Here is a 25,936-nt window from a genome sequence, read left to right on the forward strand (position 1 = left end):
CACGAGTTTGTTGTATTCATCCAGATAATACCAGGAACTTGAGAGGTGTGCGCAATCTCCCGGATGTGGGAGGTCATGTAGATCTTAAGGAAGTGGTGGGGTGTTCCATAAGCAAACCCCTTTCAATGGCATTGCATGCTTTGTAGTGACTTGGAAAAAACGTATGGGAACCGCCTTGTGCAGGCTTTCAAAGTTCCAAAAGATGTTAAACTCTTTAAAATATACAGCATCAAAACTCAAGCGGTTACACGTTTGGCAAATATATGCGTCCAGAAATCCTGTGACCCCCTTGCTCAGGGAGGTCATACAGTGGGGTGTGGAGCAGTCCACAAAATTTGGGAAAAGTGAAACTTGAACCAAACTTATCAGAACAAAAAGGAAGGGGAAAAGAAAAAAAAAGGGGGGGTGGACAGGGCCAAATGGCAAAGAAGGAAGCGAGAGGTGAGGGGAGATTACAGAATAGGAAGAGGAAAAAGAAGTGCAGAATAGGGGGCAGAGGAGGTCAGTTAGAGAGACCCCTGCTGGTCGGTGCAAAGTTGGCAGAGCGTAAGACCACCATGGGCCCCACACTTTGAGGAATTTAGTGTGGGAGTCGTGGCGGATACTAGTCATCTTCTCGTTAATCATGAGAGTCGTTAAGATGCTCTTCATCACCGCAAACCAGACAGCAGACTTTTTACAGGCCCTTGCTTTCGCACACTTGGCGGCGATAAATAAATAGGTGGCCAATTTATGCTAATAGGAGAAGAGGGATCGGACAGTGAGGTAGCAAACTTGGCATCTTTGCGGGTAGACACATGGAAGAGGAGAGTGAACAGAAGACCAAACACCCTTGACCAAAATCCCGCTAGGTGGGGGTAGGACCACCAGATATGAAGTTCATCTCTACGCTGACCACAGCCCTGGAAGCATGTATCACTATATGATGGGTTCAATTTGGCAATACGGGTTGGGACCCAATATCAGCGGAGGAGTACTGTATAGGCTGCCTCCAGGGTAGCCATGTTGAAGGAGCATTTTGCAATACTAGACCAGGCTTTGTTCCAATCTGCCAAACCAATGGGGCATAAGTATTGTTCCCACTTGGGGACATAGGATAAGGAGGCTAGAGTACCGCCAGAGTTAAGGGAGGAATAAATTAAGGATATGGTACGAGGGGTTCCCGGAGAGTGTAGGAAAGTATGCTCGAAGGCTGTTTTCTGGTATGGGAAAGTGTCATGGTGTCAGAGAGGATATTCAGTATCGCAATTGAAGATAGCAGAAGAATTCCACAGAGGGAGCTCCGTGGGTCTCTTGTAGTGAAGCCCACGAGGGGAAGGTGCAATATCTAAGAAAGTGTTGGACCTGAGAGGATCTATGGGCAGGCCACCATGAGGAAATGTGTGGTTGTTCTAAGCCAGGAGCAAACATGGGGTTATTCAAGCAGGGGTGGAGCAGGAGGGACGGGGACATGAGCCTACCGGAGTACCAAACAGAATCCCAAAGCTTCAGGCTATGGGCCATTAGAGGTTTGACTGAGGGGGGACGCAGTTTAGAGGGCGGAGATGGGGACTGGCGCACAGTTGTGGATTTCCAAAAGAACCCAGAGTGGAATGTTGGAGGTAGCCTGGAGCATAGTGAGCTGGGAAATTTGTGCAGCCTGATAATATTTCGTGATGTTGGGGACTCCAAGCCCACCTCTCAACCAGTGGGCATATAAAGTAAGGCGGGAGACAATGGTGCTTGTAAGTCCAAATAAAGAAGAAGGCGCAAAAATAAGGCGGGGACCCGAACCGGTAGGGTCTCGAAGCAGTATTAGATCTTCAGAAGGACCTTCATCTTGACGGCGTAAATGGGGGAGAACAGGGACTTGTGTGTGTGTAAACACACCCTGTTCTGTTCTGTGAGGAGAGACAGATCGTGAGTTCCTAATAGCTAGGAACCATGATCTGTCATCCCCTCTAGTCAGTCCCCTCCCCCTAAAGTTAGAACACACAGTCAGAGAACACAGTTAACCCCTTGACCGCCCCCTAGTGTTAACCCCTTCCCTGCCAGTGACATTTATACAGTAATCAGTGCATTTTTATAGCACTGATCGCTGTATAATTGTCAATCGTCCCAAAAATGTGCCAAAAGCATCTGATGTGTCTGCCATAATGTCACAGTCACGATTAAAAAAAAATCGCAGATCCCTGCCATTACTAGTAAAAAAATAAATAATAAAAATGCCATAAATTCATACCCTATTTTGCAGACGCAAACCAATCAATATACGCTTATTGCGATTTTTATTACCAAAAATATGTAGAATACATATCGGCCTAAACTGAGAAAAAAAATTGCTTTTTTAAAAAAAAATTGGGGATATTTATTATAGCAAAAAGTACAAAATATTGTGGTTTTTTTTTTCAAAATTGTCGCTCTTTTTTTGTTTATAGCGCAAAAAATAAAAATCGCAGAGATGATCAAATACCACCAAAAGAAATCTCTATTTGTGGGAAAAAAAGGCGTCAATTTTGTTTGGGTACAGCATCGCACGACTGCACAACTGTCAGTTAAAGCGACGCAGTGCCGTATCACAATAAATGCTCTAGTCACTGAGCAGCCAAATCTTCCGGGGCTGAAGTGGTTAAATAAAATGCCTTTTGGATGCCCTGAACTTACCTATTAAGTGGCACATCTGTGTGATGTATACAACCTACCGCAGGAAAACTGACATTTGTTCTGTTTGAAAATCGAGTGGCCTGGGATTCCATTTATCTATACCAGACCCTTATCCTAGATGAGGGGCTGATATAGATGTTATTATGAGACCCCCATACAAAATAAATGGCATGGGGTTCCCTCATAATTCATACTGGACCCTTCAACTCCAGACCTGAAGTGCGTGTTATGAATTAAGGGGGAAACCCCAATGCTTGCAATGTTTTTTTTTCCCCATTGAAAACGTCACCTTATGACGAAACGCGTCTAGGAGGTACGTGCTGGCGTCACCACGTCGCCCCATTGGGGACAGGAGTTCGTTTGTTTGCCGGCCGGCATCGCTTTTATCTTCTTTTATATTGTAAGTGTATTTCTTTTTGTATAAAAACAGTTTAAAAGGTATTACACTATCTTGCCATATCTTTTACAATATGGGCATCGTGGAGCTTTGGATATGTCTGGCATGATTGGTCTACATCATTTGATGCAGGGAGGCTGTTTTTTTAGGCTGTGTCAGTTTGCTCATTCAAAGGTTTGCATCTGGTAAGCAGGAATTTTTGTGTTCTTCGCTGCACGTTTGAAACCCCTTCACCAATTAACCATTCGGTGATCAATGTTTATTCACATATGTCTATATTTATCTGGTAAGCAGAAACCTTTTAAGGTGTTGGTGTATATCTATTTCCTACTGGGATAACACCCATTATTTGCATGATTGCTTGTCACTCGCACAGAGGCCCTATGTGTGTCCATAGGCACTGGGTGTTTTTTATGATTTTCATATGATTCATCACTGTGTGAGGATTCTTCTTTTTCTTTTCTTTTTTCATATTTGTTGACAATATTATGCTATGTTGTTTTTAAATTTTTTTTGAGATGAATTTATATGAATCTACGTCCATTTTCACGAGTGGAAGTTTGCTCAAATCCACCGAGATTGGTTCCTTAAAGGCCCAGGCTGGGTTTAAGCCACTGGTTTTATTTGGCTTACCATCTGGTAAGCATTCTACTTATTATTTGTCCTTTATTCTGATTCACCTGAGCAACTAGTACCAGCAATTGGACTATTGAGGATTTATATTCACAGTTTTTTGGACTTTCATGTATTCAAAGAACTTTTTATTTTATTTTATTTTATTTTAATATTTTTCATTGCAGTGTATATATTCATACATTAGTATAAAGTGCGGCTTTCTGTTTTATATTTTTTTTTAAACTATCTTGGTCCTTTGCCTACATGTCTGAGGATTGCCTGTCATGTCAATGAAGGGACCAGTGACTTCACTGGTTATGGACTCAGCACCAGCATTTTTAAAGTGGTTCTAAAGGCTAAAGGTTTTTGACCTTCATGCATTCTATGCATGAAGGTCAAAAACCTTCTGTGTGCACCAGCCCTCCCTAATAGTTACCTGAGCTCCCTCTCGATCCAATGATTTGCATGAGAGCATGAGCTCTCCGGTGACTCTCCCCCTCATTGGCTGAGTCAGCAGAGGGAGCCATTGGCCCCTGCTGCTGTAAATCACAGCCAGTGAGCCAATGAGGTAAGAGAGGGGACAGGGCCAAGCCAGGGCTCCGTGTCCTAATGGACATGCACAGCAGCAGCTTGAGAGCGTGCCAGCTTAGGGTGCCCCCATTGAAGCTGCTTGCTCTGGGGGCACGCAACAGGAAGGAGGGGCCAAGAGCACCGGTAGGAGACCCGAGAAGAGGAGGGTCAGGGCTGCTCGGTGCAAAACCACTGCAGAGAGCAGGTAAGTATGACATGCTTGTTATTTCTTTGTAAAAAATGTTTGCCTTTAATATCACTTTAACAACCTGGAAGCTGTCATGTATAATAGCGGTAGTAATACCACTATTATACATGAACCACTCACTCTGAACAGGTAAATGTTTATGGGGCTTCTCTTAGTGCCTGATTAGCCAAGGTTTGGTCTGAACTTGTGTTCCAACCTAACCTTAAACCTTAAACATTCAACAGAGACAATGTTTATAGTGTTTCTGTATTTATTGGTGAATCTTCTTGTGGTTGAGGAGGCTAGGAATGATCAAGCCAATAATTGGGAAGCGTAGATCATTCTTAGCTGTGGCTATGCCTTTTATGAACTTGGAAGAAAGGAGAAAGGTGTGAAGGACTTGATTTTGCTCCTTGTACTTGAAACCTACTGTTGAAAAAAATGTTCCTGAAATTTTTATGTCAATTTTTCTACATCCAAGTTAAAACTATGTGTAGCGTTTAAGTACTGTAGCTAATAACTGGTAAATGTGGGTCTTCCCTACCGATTTCTAGTTTGAGAAGATGATGGCTTTGTTCCTAAAACTCCTGCTTGTTGGACAATCTTGGAAAGTCCTGTAATCTTTTAAATAAGGCAAGCTCAAAAACTTCAGGGCTGCCTTAAGTTTTCTCTAATCTCTTCCATGGTAGATTAAGGCCCTTGTCTGGTTCATGGATGTGACCAGATTTAAGTCTCTTAACACCTGAGGTCCTAACTAGCTGATCAGCAGGTTAAGTTCTTGTAAAGTTGGGATGCTAAGGTTCTGGACTACTGACTTAATGTGGATCTTCAGCTTCTGTAGTTCACTGGGCATACATCTGCAGTTCCCTGGACGATCATTGGCTTTCATAAGGCCTGTATTAATTAATTCTCTGTAAGTCATGTACTTAGCAAGGTCCGACGTATCAGTTCTTCTAAGCTTTGGTAAGACAAGCACTCCTTTACCCTTTTTTTAGCCTTCGGTATCGGATACGTGATGTTTAGGTGTTGGAGGAGGGAATGGAGTAGCAGAGGTTCAGTCCAGGTTAAGGCTTGGGATCCAGAGGTCTCAGGAGGTTTTAAGTGATTTGATAAAATGGATTCAGGTTGGTCTACAATAACACATAAGCTGCTGCATAGGATGCCAATATCTTGGGAGATAGAGAAGTGTCCAATGTGCCAGGGTAAACTGTGGGATTGACTGCTGCAGCTATGTTTGCTGGCGAATGCACTGAAGGCGTATAGAATTGAATGCATCCTGTGAAATAAAGTTGACACTGTTCTGGCTTAGGCAAAATATTTTTTTTTTTTTACAAGGATTTTCAATGCACCACCTATATATACTTGCACGTTTACTTTTTATAAAAATATTCAGAGAAATACAGCATTCTAAAAGACATATTACATTTTACTACTCCACTATATATGCTCCTATTACAAGATAATAATAATAATATCTTATAATATAAGAAGTATATTACACTGATTTTGATTAACTCTTCTTACATTGACTGTAATACCATCATATTAAATTAATAAAGAATAATCATGAAAATGGTAAATAGCAAATGAAAACATTTTCTAGTTTAGGACAAATGACAAGGTTCATCTTGTGGGGTCATTTGAGTTCAGAATGGGACAATGGACTTTTTCTTCAGCAGCTTGTTCCAAGGCTCTGAGCTTGGCTAAGGTTGTTGCTTCCTTGAGCTTGGGAGACTTGTGCTTTGATGGCTGCTTTCCTCCTTAATACCATAAGCTTCCAGTTTATCTTCTTCTACTCCAGTACAGGGATTTATGAGTTGACAATTCAGTGAGGATTACTATGAGGAGTATATGAGTGATGATTGCTGTGAGTGGGACCTTATGCATGTGGAGAATCTCTTTAGAGAGCATGAAGGAAACAAAGTAGCAGAATGTAGTTTAATGCAATTGTGATATCGTCTGTTCATGACTTGACCTCCAGGAATGTAACATGTCTGTTTAATAAAAACAGTTAAGGTCTCTTAAATAAATTCCTCTGTATTATCACTTTAAAGAAGAGAGGAATATTTTTCAGATAGTCTCAAAGCCTTGTTTCATCAACAGCAGTAATACATTGCACAGTTCCCTTCCACAGATCAGATAAATCTTCAGAAATTTCTACCATGCTTGTTTCAAATTCTTTTTAAGCTTCAAAGAAGGATTAATGGATTCTTTCGGTCTCACAGATATTTCCTACCTTTTGCAAATGAGTATCACCATGAGGAAAATAAGGTTGCTCTCTAACTGTAGTGTATGTAAAGATTCTTGAGACATGTTGTATGTGTGTGCAGTATCAGTTTATGCAGAAAATGGGTGTTTGTGTAGGAAACAGTCTATTGCAGCACAGCAATTCCAGCAGCAGGGATAATTTAATAGCAGCAGATCATGTAGTTCCACAGGCAAGTTCAATACACCATCCCTGTGATAACTAACGCTGCCTGAGGGAACAGAGAAGTACAGAAGGTCTAGCTAGGACTGAACTGGCTAGCAATAAATAGGAGGGAGAAACCAAATACAGAAGATAAAACAAGTTGCAGTGGTGCTTAACTACTACTGGATGTCAGTTTGAACAACATAATGCAGTTCACTGCAACAACAGAAAAATACATCATATGTGGGTAAACACACTCACAGAAGAAAGACTTTCACTTACACTGCCCAGGCCTCCAGCATAGCCCAGCTCAGTATGCATTACTTATGGGGTTTATTGAGTTTGTCCACTCATCAGTCAACCAGTAGTATTTGGGAGTCCATGTTCACAGAACGTAAAGAGCTTCTTACATCATCATTTGGACATTATTCTGCACCCAATCCAGTATGAAGGCCAATAGTATATGGAGTATATACCCGTTTTATCTGGCCACTCTAAACTACATAAATATCACCTGCAACATGTATGGATTGATGGGAGAAAGGTGGTAGATTTTAGGGACAGTGAAGCCTTTCTAAAAATTGGAGCCCTGTTTTATTAGACCTGAGGCTGTTCAAAGAGACCCAGGGATTTTAATTGACCTTGCTGGAGGTACAGTATACATACATAATACAAAAGAACATTTGGGCTATGAACATGGGGAGAAATTATGCTGGGTAGGGGTGATAGAAAATTTAGCAGCAGATTTTCTGGGACATGTTGTGGGCATTGTAGGTTACTTCTGAGTTAATATTTTTGGAAGGGGCTTGTGAAGTGATGTTGAAGTCATTGCACTGTTTTAGAGAAGCTTTTGATATCTTTAATTTGATACCTGGTTGGCGCATGGGTGTGTGTGTGTAGCCTAAACACTTGGAAAGAGTTCTGTCTTTTCCACAGGGGGTGTTCCTGTGGATTGTAAATGACTGGAGGGGGGCAGTGTGTGTCGTGGAAGATGATTCGGAAAGAGACATACTCTGTTTAGACTGTCTCTATTTAATCTGTGATCATCAGCTGTGTGTTTATGAATACTGCTGTTTCATGATCCTTAGCAATACCTGTTTTCAAAATGTATGTTTAGTTTATTAAATGAAGGCACATTGGCCTTTTACCTCGGCAACATTAATATACTTGGTAATAACCTCCGCTCTTTGCTGTGGGGTTGGCTTGCTCAGAACCATAAGCTGTACCCATTTTGAGATTCCATTGAATAGAGCTATGGAGCGCTCCAAAGTTGGGTTGTCCACTAAAGAGCCATGAATTACGTAACTTTGATAATCTGTAAACTGAAAACAAAAATATATATGTATCAGTTCAATAGGTTTGCATAATGATCTAAAGCCAAAAGAAGATGATGCCTATTGCTTTTCCTTTCCAATAATTTTTTTTCTTTCATCAGAAAACAACTTTATTGAGAAAATGTACATGGTACAGACATCAAGGGAGAAAACAGTGAATAAATGATACATAATATGCCACCATAAATGAAGATATAAAAACAACCACGTTCTGTCATTAAATATATGTATGGTCACGGGAAATATAGCAAATAGTAAAGTAGAGAAAGGCAAGATGGGCACATATAGGTAAATAACAACCATCAATGTTGACAAAATGAACAGGAAATCACAATCATGTACATATCCCAGCATGTGACAGACATCTATCCCAGAGTTTTCTAAATTTGTTCAGGCAACCTCTATGTTCATATATTCATTTTTTATATGGGAGTGTGGCATTAATATTCCTCATCCAGGCCTGGAGCGAGTTGGGTATTACTTGCATCAAATTCCATGCCCTTGTTTTCCTGGCCATGAAACGTGTTTCATGTGTGAATATATCAAGGAATTTATCAGTGTCTGGGTCTGAAAGTAAGCTGAGTAGGCATTGTTTAGGGTCAAGGGTGATCAGTGAGCCCATGTCATTACAAATGACGCAACTCACTTGAAGCCAATATGTCTGAATAATTGGGCATGCCCACGGCAATTGGTAAAAAGTGCCAGGGGTTGAAGCACATAGTGAACACATAGGATCAGGTTGATATTGGGCAATCCATTGAGGAGTAAGATATTCTTGATGAATGATATACAATTGTGTTACCGGACTGATAGTCTAGGGGAAACTGTTTTAGAATTGTCTAATATCTTGTCCCAATCTGTCTCCTCAATTATGCCAAGATCAGCTTCTCATCTCATTTTAGCTTTATATGCTAGTTTTGTGGCACTGGGGAGACGAATAATGGTATAAAGAGTGGAAGTCAGTTTAGTGGGGTATGGTCTGAGTATGACATCTAAAACTGAGGGTGTGGACAGAGAGGGATAAGAAGAAGTTAACTGGGCGCGCAAGGTATGACAAAGTTATCTGAACAATGGATGATTTGGAAGGGAATATTCGTCCTTCGACATTTGGACTGTCTTAGGACCGGTAGGAGTTAGAACCTGATACAAATATACTATACCATGTACAACCCATATAATAGGATCTGGAATCGTTAATAATTTGCATAATTGGCCATTGTACCATGAGGGAGTATGTGAGTGAGGCGTCAGAGCATTTCGTTTGCGCATGGTAATTTTCCAGATATGTTGATGATAGGATAGCATTCCATCCCTATTCCCTGTGGGGGCGCAGGGTAGGATCTTCCTCTCATGATATCTTGAAGAGGAGTATGAGAAGGTTGTGATGGTCTATTGCAAACCAAAGTCTTATACCAAGGAAGTTCCGCTTTAAAGATAACTTGTGTCTACCATGTCGCCGATGAATGCCTTTCCAATCATTTTTACATAATAGATCCACTTTGTTGCACAGATATGTTGTCTACTGTATTTCAAGTTTCCTTGGATCCTCCTAATGTAAAAATAACTATTTTCTTCTATCCTTCTAAGTGCCCACTAGTTTAACTCCCTGTGTAACTTTACATACATTTTCACAAAGCTATTAGGAAGGTGTCATACTATCAGCTAGATTTCCTATGTTATGTATTTGCACTTACAAATTATCCAAAAACTCTGCTACACGTGTAGATGGCTTTGAAAGGGCTACAGCTAATAGCTCTGGAGAGTACAACTAAGAGCACCTCACTAAAATCTTTGTAAGATACAAAAAGCTGGTGGGTGATTGTACCCTCTACTATCCAATAAATACTGAATTTTGTATTTTCGGAGAAGTTGTCCTTTAAATGCTGACATTTATCTATCCATAAGTGGCAATAAATAATTTAGTCAGATGGACTACTAAACTGAAAATGACCAGTAAATTTTACTGGGTAAATCATTTGGAATTTTTTCTTGATTATTGCTGATTTGTTTTTGTTACTGTATAGTAAACCATAATTTTCTCTACAAAAGGCCTTTTTTTCTATGTCTCTAAAATGGGAACTAATGTATCTGTGTGTGCAGACTCTCAAAAGCATACCATGTATTATTTTAGCAGAAAAAATGGTGGTTAACCACCTGGGGGCGGTGTTCAAACTGCAAATTGTAAATGGACAAGCACGAAAAAAGATGCATTGTGTGCTAGGAATAGCTGCACTTCCTAATGTAAATAACCCCTGATATATTTTTGGCTTTTTAACCAGTTCCCAACCGGCTCACGCAGATATAATGCGGCACAATGGCTCTCCTGGGCGAAATCCCATACGGGTAGGTCATTCCCCTTAGTGGCCACCAGAGAGCACCCGCTGCACGGTGGGGAACTGATGTGCGTGGCCGGCAGGCACGATCACCGCCGGCCATGCGTGATCGCGTACACGAGCGTCAGAATGGGGATTTGTGTGTGTAAACACTCAAATCCCTGTGCTGTCAGGGCAGAGGAGACATGTGTTGTTTGTTCCTACTAAGTAGGAACAGCGATATGTCTCCTCACCTATTAAGTCACATCCCCATACAGTTAGAACATGTTGAGGGAACGCACATCTAAACCTATGATCCCCCCTAGTTTTAACTCCTTCCCTGCCAGTGACATTTACACAGTAATCAGTGCATTGCTGTATAAATGTCAATGGTTCCAAAAATGTGTCAAAAGTGTCCGATCTGTCCGCCGCAATACCGCTAAAAATTGCAGATCACCGCCATTACTAGTAAAAAAAATAAAAATGCCATAAATCTTTCCTATAGTTTGTAGTCGCTATAACTTTTGGGCAAACAAATCAATATGCGCTTATTGCGATTTTTTTTACCAAAAATATGTAGAAGAATATATATATCGGTCTAAACTGATGAAAAAAAAAATTATTTTTTTTTAAATTGGGGGATATTTATTATAGTAAAAAGTAAAAAATATTGTTTTTTTTTCAAAATTGTCGCTTTTTTTTGTTTATAGTGCAAACAATAAAAACCGCAGAGGTTATCAAATACCACCAAAAGAAAGCTCTATTTGTGGGAAAAAAAGGACACACATTTTGTTTGGGTACAGCATTGCATGACCGCGCAATTGTCAGATTGTCAGTGACGCAGTGCCAAATTGTAAAAAGTGCTCTGGTCAGGAAGGGGGTAAAATATTCCGGGGCTGAAATGGTTAATACATGAATATACATTTATATGCTCATAAGACAGCATGATGCAGCCCACACCAAATAGCATACAAAAAAATCAAAACTGCTCCGATTATTATGAAACATGCAGCACATGGCCTGGGCTCCCTAAGGCAGATGGAGCCCTGATGAATATTTTCACTGTGCCTAAGGTTGTTGTTCTTTTTGCAATGAGTTAATTAAAATAAGTGCACGGTTTAATGAACAGCACCATTGTCTTTTAATCTGCGATAAAAGTTATTATTTTGAAAGATTAATTTGTGACCCTCTAAATATAAAAATGATGAGCTTATCAGAAAATTTTGCTTACAGATATTCTTCGGAAAGCTTTATACTCTAGAAATGTTAGGTGTTCTGCCAGCTCCACAGGCTCCAGATGGTCAAACAGAAGGCAAACCTTTCCCTTCTTTGATGTTTTTTTCCTCTGTGTGACTCTTCGCATCCAGTCATAAGATGGGCTGCAAACAAAAGCGACAATGTACGCTGTCACCACAAAATGCAACAATCAATAAACAATTAACAGTGCACTCAGTGTTTGTGATGCCTCCATATACAAGTGTGGCTCTGTTCTCAACACCTTGCTGTGCTCAGTTCTATATTAAATAAAAAAGAAAAATCCTACAAAATAATTTTATATCCATTTTATGAATGTGATCATGTGCTAATGTCTTCTTTTGAAGTGAAAAACCCTTTAGTGTTGGAGTTATGAATTGAGATAAAGGTTTCTCTTAGTGACCATTCAGTAAATTGAAGTAAATTTTCGCAGCCTGGAGTTTACGTACATTTTACAGTGTATATAAATAAAGCACTGATTGTGACTCACCAAACATTCCCCGCAGATGTATCTTCCTGGTGCCTGGGTTTTCATTTGTATTATTGATTTACCTGCAGTGAATGTTTTTGTGATTGTCACATTCACTGTTTTATAAATATGCTTTAGATCTTTTGGGGTGCTATTTATTGCATACTTGATGTTAAATTTAGTTTAAAAGGCATTAGATGACTGGACTATTTATAGGCTATTTATAAAATAAATTACTATCTAATTGCTAATCTTTTAGATTGTAAGCTCACAGGAGCAGGACCTCTGATCCCCCTTGTATTACATTTTATTGTAACTGCACTGTCTCCCTGCACAAACTGTTGGCTCTAAATAAATCCTATATAATATTAATAAATGCTAATTGTTTTTTAAATCTATATTTTGAGTAAAAAGGTTCTTTTTTTAGTTCACAAAAACAATATAATTTCGGGGTTGGTTTATTAAATTTTAAAAACTAGACTGTGCTGAGTTAATAAGTGTCAGATATATCCAGCCTCAATAAAAATTGTGAAACAGCAAAAACTGACTATAATCAAATCTGTAAGTATGCAGCAAATTAAAAACCTTTAGGGCCGGTTCACATCTGAATCATGGTCCGCGTTCTTATACGATTCAGCGTGGTGTGATTTTCAGTTCATTAATTTGAATGGCCTGAAATCACACTGGATCACACAAAAAGTAGTCCATGCACTACTTTTAAAAAATGCACTTCACCAAATCACATGGCACTACCATTCCATCTGGTGCAGGCAAACGCATTGTGTTTGTGATCTGCGTTTGGGGTGTTATTATTGGGGTGTTGGTCTATTAACACCAGGAGCAGATCACACTCTCAGTATGTTTTGAACGCAGTGTGGGAAATGTGCACGGAACATTGGTTTCCTACACCTCATTTAGGTGTGAACAAGCCCTTACAGCACATCACTTTAGTGTTAAATGTATCTGATTCTCCTAAGGTTATTCTACTGCTTCAGGCATGCAAGGCCATACCTAATTTGTGTTGTGTATCAGGTGTTTACTTCTCATCTTAACAGTGTCTATGTATGTGCAAACAAGGGGGGGTCCTTTAAGTTGGCTTCACACCTTTGTGTTGCAATACATGAATGGCACCCCAACACACATATACAGTATACCTAACCACACCTATACTATAGTGCATAACAATGCATAGGGAAATAATTTTATTTTTGTTTTTTCTATTTTTTCTGTTGTTATGTATGAGAGCCGGCGGAGATTGCCGGGAGATCTCCTTAGGCTGATCATGCTTGGGCTACTTCCCCCCCAGCACTCATATAGCCTAGAGTCAGTAGGCGAGGTGCTTAAAGCAAATTTGCTTAAGTGACCCTAGGAGGAGCTACGGTAGAGTTAGTCTCCCTTGTTTTTTTTTTCTTGCACCCTCTCTCTCCTCCTCCCTCATAGCTCGTGTCCTCACCCTCTGCCCCTTAGTCCACTCCTGGTGTAGAGGACCCGAGGGTAGGATAAAAGAGATGGATGACCTTTCTAAAATGTCCCTTAAGACTAGGGGACTAAACACTCCTGAAAAGAGACGAAGACTTCTCCCGGAGCTGTAACGATTGCGGGTTGATATTGCATTCCTCTAAGAAACACATTTCAGAGAAAACAGTCTCCCTATACTTGGAAGCAGGCTTTTCCCAGTGGTTTACCACGCCAATAACCCAGTTGCGGAGTCTAAGGGGGTGTCTATTCTAATTTCAAGCAAAGTACCATGGACATGTATAGAATCCCATATAGATGCAGGGGGGCAACACTTATTTCTCAAAGGTACGATTGGGGGGTATTAGAGTAACACTGGCCTGCTTTTATGCCCCGAACACACAACAAGATTAATTTTTTAGAAATACTCTAAACAAACTTATGGAATTCTTGGAGGGCCAATTGATTATCTGAGGAGATCTCAATGTTCCTCTGTGTCAGGTCACTGAGTCCAGGTGACAGATGCACACCGTTGGAGTCAGGAGTGCACCTCTAAGGTAGTGGACCCTGCTGCTGACTGCTGCGGATAGAACTCTGGGTGGTTCAGGAAGGCAGGTCCATTGGAGCACCAACACATATCCCACTGGGAGCTAGAGCATAAGATTGCCCAGGGCACGGAGTCTAAGAGCCAGCAGGTGTTCACCAGAGCCTCTAGTGGTGAGGATGGACTGTGTTGCAACTGACTCCAGGTCGCAGCCCCCAGGGTCTCCCAGCTCACGCTCACGGAGGGATACAGGAGGACAGAGAGGAAACAGCAGCCCAGGACAACAAGGGATAGTAAGGAGATAAGCCAAAGGTCAGGACGACTAGCAGACAAGGATAGACAGAGAACACGCCAAAAGGTCAGGGTCACAAGCAAGCAGGGATAGTCAAGAACAAGCCAAGATCGGTAAACAGGATCAGACGTAGGACATAGAGCAATGAGCATACGGAAGCCAAATCACACAATATTGCAGTGCACAGGTTAATATAGAGTTCCCTAATAGGGGCTGGGGTGAAGCCATGCTTTGAGGATAGATTACTTAATCAGCCAGATGAGAGTGGCTGGCCTCTTAATCTGAACACATGGAGAGGTAAGCTGACAAACATTACTGCATAACCATGACAGTACCCCCCTCTTATGAGCCCTTCCCCGCCTGGGCCCAGGCTTAGAGGGAAACTTCAGATGAAACCTCCTCAACAGACGAGGCGCAAAGACCTCAGATGCAGTGATTCAAGACCTCTCCTCAGGACCAAACCCTTTCCAATGTGCGAAGTACTGAAAAATGCCTTTACGGAGCATGGAATCCAGAACTTGACTAACCTTGTACTTTAGATTATCCTCAGAGACCGGAACCAAGGTAGGGAGAGGACGAGAGGACTTATTGAGGACTAAAGGCTTTTTAGGAATGGGTAAGGGCATGAGAAGACCATCAGGAATCTAAGCAGGGTCCCCCAGACCCTTAAAGATGAGCTGGACATCCAGCACAGGACCATCAGACTGGGCAGAGGTCAGTGGATCCCTGAGGCCAGGTTGGTTAGAAGGTGACGTGTCACAGGAGTCAAGCTGGATAGCTGAAACACAAGCAGAATGCAGAGAGCCCTGAAAAAAAGGTTGAAAAACCCACCTGGCCAAATGAGGCAGTCTATCCAAAGGATGGATTGAGCCTCTTAGACAGGTTTGAATGGACGTAGTAGTAGTAGGGTGAGGCCAGGTTACAGAAGGTCCTGAATAAGAAAAAGCAGGAAGCTCACTGGGCATAGGCTGGACTGGCATAACTGGTACAGAAGCCGACTGAATAGCATCGCCAGGTGCAGCGACTACCACCATCACATCGCAGGGCGTAGCGACTGTGGAACTGGTGGGCGAGTTAGCCTGGCTGTGCGTCCAAGGGAGTTTAGGGACAGGCAAAGGTAAATGGTTATGCAAACTGGAATGAATGATTGGCTCAGGTTCACAGGTGTGCTCCCCAATCAGAGTGCCACATGACCTAGAGAGTGCATCAGCCCGACTATTGCAGGACACATCCCAGAAATCGCTATATACAGCGGGAAGAGCAGAAGATACTGGGATGGTGGCAACAGGAAGTTTCGCTTTTGGGGCAACCTTGAGTAGGCAGGATGAGGAACAGGAGGAACCCCAAGCCAGGATCTGTCCAGCAGTTCATTCAGCGTGTGGAGAATGGAGCCGTAACAGGGGATAGAAGATGAGGCCTTAGGTAAGATAAGGAAAGATATCCACTCCTGGTGGAGTGTCCCTACCGACATCTTACATCTTAACAGGGAGGGTTTGGAAGCGGATAGGGCCCCCTGGGAGAACAGTGCCATCAATCGCCAAGACCACTAATGGTGTTGTGAGGGGCAAAAGGGTAAGTCTCATGGAAGATGCAGTTCCCCAGTCCATGAAATTGCCAGCGGCTCCGGAATCCAGATATGCCAAGACCGAATGAGAGGAAGCGCTGACAGGAAGGAACACAGAAAGAAGAAGACGAGAAGGTGAAGGTGATATTCCAGGGTCCAATACTCCACCTTCCAGATGTATTAGCCCCGAGCGTTTTTCCGGACGAAGAGAGCAAGTGTCACGAAAATGACCTTCGGCCTCACAATAGAGGCACAGGCTCAGAGTTCTGTGCCTAGCACGTCCTTCGGGAGATAACTTGGTCCAGCCCAGCTGCATAGGTTCCTCAGCTGGCAGGAGGTGCTCCTCGGGTCGAAGAGAGGGGACAGGGAGCTCAGGCTGCTGAGTCTGATTCAATGCCTGGGTCTCTAATCTGCGGACTATGCCCTGCAATGGATCATCTGTGGGAAGCGGCACATCAGCCGTTCCATGGCTAATCAAACTGTCAGGTCACCTGAGTCCAGGTGACAGATGCACACCTGGGGGGGTCAGGAGGGCACCACTAAGGTAGTGGACCCTACTGCTGACTGCTGTGGATAGAACTCTGGGTGGTTCAGGAAGGCAGGTCCACTGGAGCACCAACATGGATCCCACTGGGAGCTAGAGCATAAGATTCCCCAGGGAGCGGAGTCTAAGAGCCAGCAGGTGTTCACCAGAGCCTCTAGTGGTGAGGATGGACTGCAAAGCAACTGACTCCAGGTCACGGCCCCCAGGGTCTCCCAGCTCATGCTCACGGTAGGCTACAGGAGGACAGAGAGGAAGCAGCAGCCCAGGACAACAAAGGATAGTAAGGAGATAAGCCAAAGGTCAGGGCGAATAGCAGACAAGGATAGACAGAGAACATGCCAAAAAGTCAGGGTCACAAGCACGCAGGGATAGTCAAAAACAAGCCAAGATCGGTAAACAGGATCAGACGTAGGACACAGAACAATGAGCACATGAAAGCCAAATCACACAATATTGATCAGCAAAGCTGGCTTGCAGTGCACAGGTTAATATAGCGTTCCCTGATAGGGGCTGCGGTGGAGTCATGCTTTGAGGATAGATTACTTAAGCAGCCAGGTGAGAGTGGCTGGCCTCTTAATCTGAACACATGGAGAGGTAAGCTGACAAACATTACTACATAACCATGACACTCTGGTTCCCACAGAAGACACTTCAATAGGCTCATAGTCAGTGCTCCTGGGTCCATGGAAACGGATTCTTCAATCACTCCATGAAACAAGGTTAGTAGATATATGGTGCCTTTTTCATAGAGCTAACAACTCTATTAAAGGACATATATCGATTAGAAACAATCCATAAATATACTCCTTCTTTGGATGTGGAAAGAGACCTTTTGACGGCAGGTAGACAGTTTACTGACTTACTGCTTTATAAAGCTCAAAAGACAGATAGGGCGTAAACATTCCTACGAGTCCGGTAATAAATGCGGTAAACTATTAGCTCGAGCACTACTCAATGACCTATGCTCCACTGATTATGGGGGCGGATGGAGGAAAACTTACCCTGTCCAAATAAATAGCCCAGAAATTTGCAGACATCTATTCTTTACTCTATAACCTGCATCTGGATTCACCTGATCAGTTGACAATAGATGAATAACTAGCGTCCTCCGGTGTGCCTGGTTTAACAAGTACAGTGCAGCAAGAATTGGAGACACCAATTACCTTAGAGGAATTACAGATAGCAGTGAACTCGTCAAAGTCAGGTAAAGCACCTGGCCCAGATGGCTTCACTGTGTATTATTACAAACAACTAATGCCTACCATGGGGCCTTGTAAAAATGTTTAATGGATTAGGCGATTCAACTTCCTTTCATACAGAAACTCTGAAAGCCTATATTACAGTAATACCGAAAGATGGTAAGGACCCCACGTAATGGGGGAGTTATAGACCAATTTCTCTTTTAAATACAGACTTTTTACCAAGATTATTGTGACACGCATGCAACAACTACTGCCCTCCTTGATACATTTGGATCAGGTTAGGTTAGTCCCGGGGAGGGAGGTACTATAAAGGCAACAACTATAGGCAGGGCCGTTTGAAGGAATTTGGGGGCCCCAAGCAAAATGGACATGGAGGCCGCCCAACCCCCCCGCACGCACGCACGCACGCAATGGTGCAGGAAATGGGATGGTAAAGAAAGAAGAAAATGGAAAGAAAGCTATGGTAATTGTTTTTATTATGGTCAGCAAGCTACCATATTTTTATTACTAAATGGGTCTTGATGACTGCCTCCCCCCCTTACTACTCCCCCCCCCCGTGTTCTTTTTAACCCCCCTCCCTACCGTGTACCGTGCGGAAGGAGATTCAGTTTTCTGTTCCCGGCCGGCCGGGACAAAAGGAAGTGAGCACTCAGTGTGTGCACTTCCTGTCAGTCCGTCCGGGAACAGGAAATTGAATCTCCTGAGTCCTGTACCGCGCGGACTGCAGGAGGAAGGAAGAGGGGCTCGGCTACACTACAGGCTGCAGCTTATAGGAAGCGGCGGCGCGGCTGGGGCCCCAGGCCAGCTCGGGGCCCCAAGCAATTGCTTGCTTTGCCTTTCCTGTCGCGACAGGCCTGACTATAGGACAACACTATAAAGGCCCTAAATTTAATTCACCTGGCTAATACATCCAAGACCCCATGCGTTGTTTCTAGGAACAGATGCAGAGAAAGCTTTTGATAGAGTGAACTGGAAGTCCATATTCTTTGTATTACGATATGTGGGACTGGGAGATAATATGTTATGATGGATTTTGAGTATATACACTTCCCCAGCTGCACGGGTAAAAGTAAATGGAATCTTATCTCCCCCATTTATGGTTACTAATGGGACCAGGCAGGGGTGTTCCTTGTCACTTATTCTCTTTGCGCTCTCTTTAGAACATTTTCTTTGTAAGATTCAGGCAAATCCAGATATTCAGGGAGTGAAGGTAGACAGATTTCAATATAAGATCTCGGCATATGCAGATGATATGCTTTTTTCACTAACAAACCCGATGATATCCCTCCCTAAACTTTTTCAAGAAACAGAGACTTATGGATCTTTATCATACTTTAAGATAAATTTTTCCAAGTTGGAGGCCTTGGGAATATCTGTCCCCAATACTTTGATAAAGGCATTGAAAATTAGCTATAAATTTAAATGGACGGACCAAGCCCTGAAGTATCTGGGGACTATGATTCCAGTAGACCTTTCATGCACATTCGAATTTACCTTTCCATCACTCCTATGTAAGGTGTGGACACTTCTGGAAAAATGGCACAAAGGGTTTCATTTCTGGTTTGGGAGGTGTAATATTATTAAAATGAATATTCTTCCAAAGTTTATGTACCTGTTCCAGGCTCTACTCATTAATATATCTATACAGTACTTTAAGCGGATACATGCACTATTTACTGAGTTTATTTGGGCACATAAACAACCGAGGATTAACAGGTCTCTGTTGACCCTCCACAAACAATATGGTGGACTGGCTGTACCAGCTCTGTATAAGTATTATCAGGCAGTCCACTTAGGATATCTAATCGATTGGTGCCAACATGGAGACTTAAAAATATGGCCAAGCCTGGAGCAGGTACAGAGTAATGTTTTGCTACATAGAGCCCCATGATGTTATAGGGAGCTTCCATCCTGTATCAAAAAACATCTTTTGATTGGGCCCACACTGCCTCAATGCTTCGGGCTTTTCTCTAATGGCAAACTTTCATCAATAGAATCTCCATTATTCCCCATTCTGGGGAATCCACAATTTGTCCCGAGGTTACAGCAGGGAACCTTTGAAGCTCTGATGGAACAGGGGATATACCGGGCATCTCATTTTATGGTATCAGGAGACTGGTCTGCATTCCAGGAGTTGACATCTGAAAATGGTACCTTACAATTAGATTTCTGGCAAGCAGCCCGACTAAGGCATTTCTTATACACTTTAAATACCTCTGATAGTTTTAAGCTTAATCTACTTCCATTTGAAGAATACTGTATTGAGAGAGGACGTCTCTCTCTCATACAATCTCAAGGATGTATGCCATGTTGGCTGTTCCTCGGGAGGATTTCCAGCTGCCGTTTTAAAAAAAAATGGGAGTTGGACTTGGATAGAACTTTTTTTGAGGAATAGTGCAACAATATAATACATCTTATTTTTGAATCCTCAGTTTGTACGAAAATACAGGAAACAAACTTTAATGCCGCGTACACACGGTCAGACTTTTCGTCTACAAAAGTCCAACGGACGCCGACGGACTAAAGCTGGCTGGTAATCCGATCGTATGTGGGCTTCTCCGGACTTTCAGCAGACTTTTTCAGCCTCAAATCCGACGGACTTTAGATTTGAAACATGCTTCAAATCTTTACGTCGTAACTACGACGGACCCCGAAATCCGCTCGTCTGTGTGCTAGTCCGACGGACAAAAACCCATGCTAGGGCAGCTATTGGCTACTGGCTATGAACTTCCTTATTTTAGTCCGGTGTACGTCATCACGTACGAATCCGTCGGACTTTTGTGTGGTCGTGTGTAGGCAAGTCCGTTCGTTAGAAAGTCTGCTGCAAGTCCGCCGAAAGTCCGCCGGAAGTCTGTCGGACAGGCTGTCGGACTTTTGTAGACGAAAAGTCCGACCGTGTGTACGCGGCATAAGATTCTTTCTCAATGGTATCAAACCCTGGCCCTTCTTCATAGACACTTCCCAGATACCTCTGATAGATGTTAGCAATGTCAAGAGAAGCATGGGACGCTAGTACATATTTTTTGGTCATGCCACAAAATAAAGGTTCGAAGGATCATTAAAAAAATTCTGTGATTATAAGTTTCCCAAGGATCCAGCCTTTTTTCTGTTGCGTGACCTTAAAATACCAGTCAACACATACAAAAATTTTATTCTATGCCACCTTCTGAATGCAGTGAGATCCTATATTACTCTTAGATGGAAAAAGACACAGCCACCTTTAGTGGGCATGTGGCTCAGGAAGGTGGAAGAGTTGAATCGATTGGACAGAAAGGCAGAAACAAGAGAAATATGAGGATATGCTCTCTCTGGAACTCCTTTATCAACTCAGAGGAAGGAAAGACTCTCATTGATGGGAATCCAGGTGGTTGAAAGAATCCGGATGAATGAGGGAATTATATCCTTCAATTAGTCAGATTTCAGGATGGAGTATGGCGTGCGTCTACGGTTGTTACCCCTTGGAGGTGGGGGGCAGACGAAAGGAGAGAGAGGAGAGGAGGAAAACTATTATGTGAGGTGGGGGTGTTTTTTTTCTCGTTTTTTTTTTCCTCTCCCCGTGGGAGGGGGTTGAGGGTTAATATTTAGTCCATGGGAATTTCCATACATACCTATGTACCTGAGGGACCCCGAATGGAGGGGTCAGGGTTTTCTAAGTACATGATGGGGCTGAGGAAATTATTTTGAGTAATAAAATGATATGTTGTAGCAAATTGGTTATAACTCTTTGGTCCAGAGACTAATGTTTTGTTATTTTTACTCTAGCTTATCGTGTTACCATGGACTTTTTTCCTTTTTTTTCTATTGTTTTTTTCTTTTGAAATAAATAAAAAAGTTTATATATATATAAAAAAAAAACAATGCATAGTAATCTCTCTCGCTTATAAGACACCCTGCATCTCTCTAGGTTTCTACTACCTCTCAGATGCTTTTCCTAGACTCCCAGTAATATAAAGCTTCTGCAAAGTTTTTTTCCACCTCTTCCACACTCCCCTATAGTTGTTTTGCTCAGTGGTGGATAAGCATAAGAGATGTACAGCAGCACTGCTGATTACCAAATATAACTAAACAACCACCACGCAGACCTCTCTAGTGTGATATCAAATGAGTGACTGCCAGCACAAACATGTGTCCCCACATCAAATGAATTAACAAAAATAAAGGCAATGCGGCGCTACTCCAATCCAATAAAGTGCAAAATGATTGCATAGGGTGGGCAAAAAAAAAAATCTATAAAATTGTTTCAATGTGTACAAAACACAAGTGCCCAGTGAGACCAAACAAATAATTTAAAAATTATAAATACTCAAAAAGGGGTTAAATACACTACAAACCAGCGTATGTGATATATGCAATAATGTTGTCACCCTCTATGGATACTGCTAATGTGGAATGCATAAATATGCCTGGGGATGTGCTGCTTTTCCAATGCAATTCAATGCATGGAAACACATGTGTTAACATACACATACAAAGATGTAAAGGAGCCCTTTGGGCTGGAATATTGAAATCTTCAACCTGGAAGTGCTCAAAGTTGAGCACTTCCATGTGCATTCAGTAGAGCAGAGAACAGTGAACAGGAGTTCACCTGTCTCCTACCCTTCTACAGCCTTTGCACAAAAGAGCCAGATGTACTTGAGGACTACTTGAGACTTGAGGCAAAATGTGTTTCAAAACAGAGAGAAGCACTGCCTAGAAATCTTTGGAGCATTTATCCACAAAAGTGCTGCACACTACACCAGTGTATACAACAAAATTAATACATTTTTGCTAGCTGATTGGATAATTGAAGTCAGCACAGTTTCACCTTTTTTATTACATTAAGTTACAAGAGGGCACCAATTTTATATATTTTTTTAAATTTAAAACCTCTTGGTAATGTTCTAGAGGTCAGTGCAAGATTGTTTATGACCACAAGAAGGGGTTGGTTTTCAATTTTATCAGGTTCATATACTTTATTACTACTAGAGGGAGCCTTCTCTATTGCAGGGGTACTGAATTAGAAGTCACGGAGGTCTGGTTAGTAAAATCTTCTTCCAGCAGAGGTCCGAATCGCATTTTTGTGTTATGACTCAGATCCTTCACATCACAGCACCCTCTCCTCCTAGGCTTTACCATCTCTGCAGCTGGGGAATGCAGGCTAAATTGCACATGTTCCTGACCCACAGATGAACACGCCACACTTTAGCACATGTGTACACCAAACCAAATGGTCCTTCAGCACTAGTCTGTGGTGGGGAATGTTGGATTGCTGTAGATAGACCGCAGATTTCACACAAAAAGGAATAGTTTTGAAGCCCTAACTCATTGGGAGGATTAAATCGCTGCAGATAAAGCACTATTTTAACACAGAGAGCCATGGTCTTTTAGCTCTGACTCAGCCGGGTGGGGGGGGGGTGTTGGATTGCTGCAGATAGACCGCTGCTTTCACACAGCGAACAATGACCTTCTCTGAATCCTTCAGCTACAGAGTTATGTTCTGCAGTCGGAAATACATTACAAACCAAACAAAAAGTACAATTTTGCTACTCTTGGTAGTCAGACATCTTACCGGTTGGAAACATTCCTAGTGATAGGAGGATTAACACGTGATTTCAACTATTATGTTTGTGCGTATTTTGGCTTCTTTTTAAATCAAAAATGTTATCAGTAATCCTGCGCAATGAAGAAGTCTCTCCTTGGCTATTCCCATATGCTTATGTTGTGAGACATTGTCAGTGCTGGATCGCATCAGTGCTTAAGGAATATATCATCATACATGTGCGGAGAGCTGGAGTTGATTGTTTTCAAGTGCATTTGACTACTTTTGATTAGGTAGTCCATAATGTAGGGTAAGGGTCAGTGTGAACTTCTGTAATTGGTGATGCATCCTTCTTAGCACCCTTTGTTTGGACCTGCACTTATTGGACCCTAATATGAAATGTTTTATTCTCCACTCACATGGACTATAATGAGTGTATAAGCGCTGCATTTATATTTGAATAAAACCATATTTTCATGCAACTGCAGTTAACTTTAATAGCATTTACTAAAGGTAGAAAGATTGTTCACTTTGCATTGGAAGTTGCACTCTGTGTGGGAATTTTCCCCAGAGCTCAGTGAATGAGGTGAAACACTCTTAAATTCCATCATCGAATCATGTGCAAACAAAAATGCTGTTTTTTGGGTTTTTTCCATTGCACATTATTGAGTCTACTTTTCAGTATGAAACTTCAACTCATTCACTAAGCTCTTAGGCAAATTCCTCTGCAAAATACAACCTCTCCTACAAAATGAACAGCTTATTTGTCTTTAGTAAATCAACCCCTATATGTCTAAGCTCCAAATATATTTTGGCCATGTACTGTAAGTCTAACTGTGGATCATCTGATGGAGAACATAATCATGCTATCCCTGATCACAATCTCCATTGCTCGCTATAACAAATGATATCTTATTTCTTCTGTCAACATAAAAGAACATAGTTTAACACGTAATGTAAACCAACTTATCATACAAATTACCCCACTGAAACAACAGAAGGGCTCCTTTTTCATACAGAGATAATTTTTTTGCTAATGCAAGAAAAAAAAATAATAACCAATGGACTCACATGCTAGAGATATCTATAAGATTAATGTGTTCTTCATGTCCCAGCTGGCTTGCCTGTTCTCTAAATTCTTCAGTCAACCTTATCAAACCCAGATCCAAATTAAACTCAGCAGGAAATTCTAAAATCCAGTATCTAGAACAGAAATAAGAGCAAGAGTTCCTTATGTAAAAAGAAATAAAAAATTGAATTTTGTATATGATGTAGGTCTATTTACAGACTTGTAAATGACAACAAAACATATCCAAATGATTGCAGTTTGGTTTTTCATGCTTTTTTCCTTGTAACTGTGACAGAAGGTAAATACATACACAGGTATAAATACATTTTACTAGTGAGAAATGAAAGAAAGAGGAATATAAAGGGAAATGATTTCATATTGAGTAAAAAAAAAGAAAAGAAAGCAAAACTCCAGCCTTACCTTCTGTCTTGCACAGTTGTAAAAGTGCCTCTCATGTGCTGAATGTTTACACTAGGATTTCACTACTTACTGTGAGATTCGTATTTCTTACTGTCCAATAGCCCTATTTCATTAATTGGAAATCAATTATTTTAATTGTGCAGACTCTGCATCACATGGTACCAAGGGTGATCTGCAGACGAATACAGTCTGCCTAGGAACACCCACTCCTCCAGACTGACACCCACCCATCCAGGCATTTTGGATTTTTCCTAACTCCACATCCACTACCTTGTGCCTTTTTGCACAAATTGTGCACCCTACAGTAGACAGACACTGAAGGCTTTATGTGTGCTGAAGTGACAGTAATGACGCCATCCTGTAGCATATATGCTGTATATATTACTAGCACACCTTCATTTTTCATAAAGAACACTTTATTGAACAGGCCACCATATGTGTGTGCTGTTTTTGGGCTGTGTCCATTAAGGCAACAGTGTTCATCTTGTTCATTAAGGCAATAGTGATAATCGCATGTAAGTGCTGTTTAACACTCCTATGGGCTCCTAGCAGATTTGGCAAAAAAAACAAGGGGGCTCTTTGTTTCTATGTTCTGCAACATCTGTTCATTCCAAAAACCACCAGAGCCTTGGTAGTCCATAGACTCTGTCCACCACCACCCAGGGGTAATTTAGGTCAGTTGTCTGAATGCATAACGTAGATTATCACATGTAACACAAAGTTAAGATGATCTACAAAATCAAGAAAAAAAAAATAAGATTTTATACATTACCTTTCCAGATAATGAAAATATAATCTGTTCATTTCTTCTTTTATAAATTTGAAAGATATATTTCTTTCCTTTTTCATAGAGGCTTTTGTAGCAGAGCTACACATGGCCAATCTACAAATTTGTCTGTATTGCAATTGCTTTTTTTTTTCTTTTAAAGTTAAAGAAGTTGTGAAAAGGCTGTCTCAGGGGAAATAAACTGTCCCTTCTATTCTTTTAAAGGGTGCAAACTTTTATGTATTTTGGTTGGCCATAGATCACAGGTCTTCTAGGATTTTTCATGTAAAGAAAACAACATATTTCATCCAAAAACCTCATCCAAAAACCATCCATTGAATCTTCTAGGTTTTACATAGGAAGAGAGTTAG

General features: G+C 41.6%; 1 protein-coding gene across 3 annotated transcripts in view; it reads right to left on the reverse strand.

Annotated features, from left to right (window-relative positions):
• Positions 1-25,936, reverse strand: part of RASGRP3 (RAS guanyl releasing protein 3) — a 252,417-nt gene that overhangs the window by 83,239 nt on the left and 143,242 nt on the right. For all 3 annotated transcript variants that reach the window (XM_073627726.1, XM_073627725.1, XM_073627724.1), the window contains exons 5-7: positions 24,382-24,513; positions 11,700-11,847; positions 7,971-8,144 (exon numbers count right to left, since the gene is read on the reverse strand). In XM_073627726.1, the coding sequence (XP_073483827.1) occupies positions 7,971-8,144; positions 11,700-11,847; positions 24,382-24,513 (454 nt within the window). The remainder of the gene's footprint in view (positions 1-7,970; positions 8,145-11,699; positions 11,848-24,381; positions 24,514-25,936) is intronic.

Source organism: Aquarana catesbeiana, linkage group LG04, assembly GCF_042186555.1.
Source record: "Aquarana catesbeiana isolate 2022-GZ linkage group LG04, ASM4218655v1, whole genome shotgun sequence".
Lineage (NCBI taxonomy): Eukaryota > Metazoa > Chordata > Amphibia > Anura > Ranidae > Aquarana > Aquarana catesbeiana.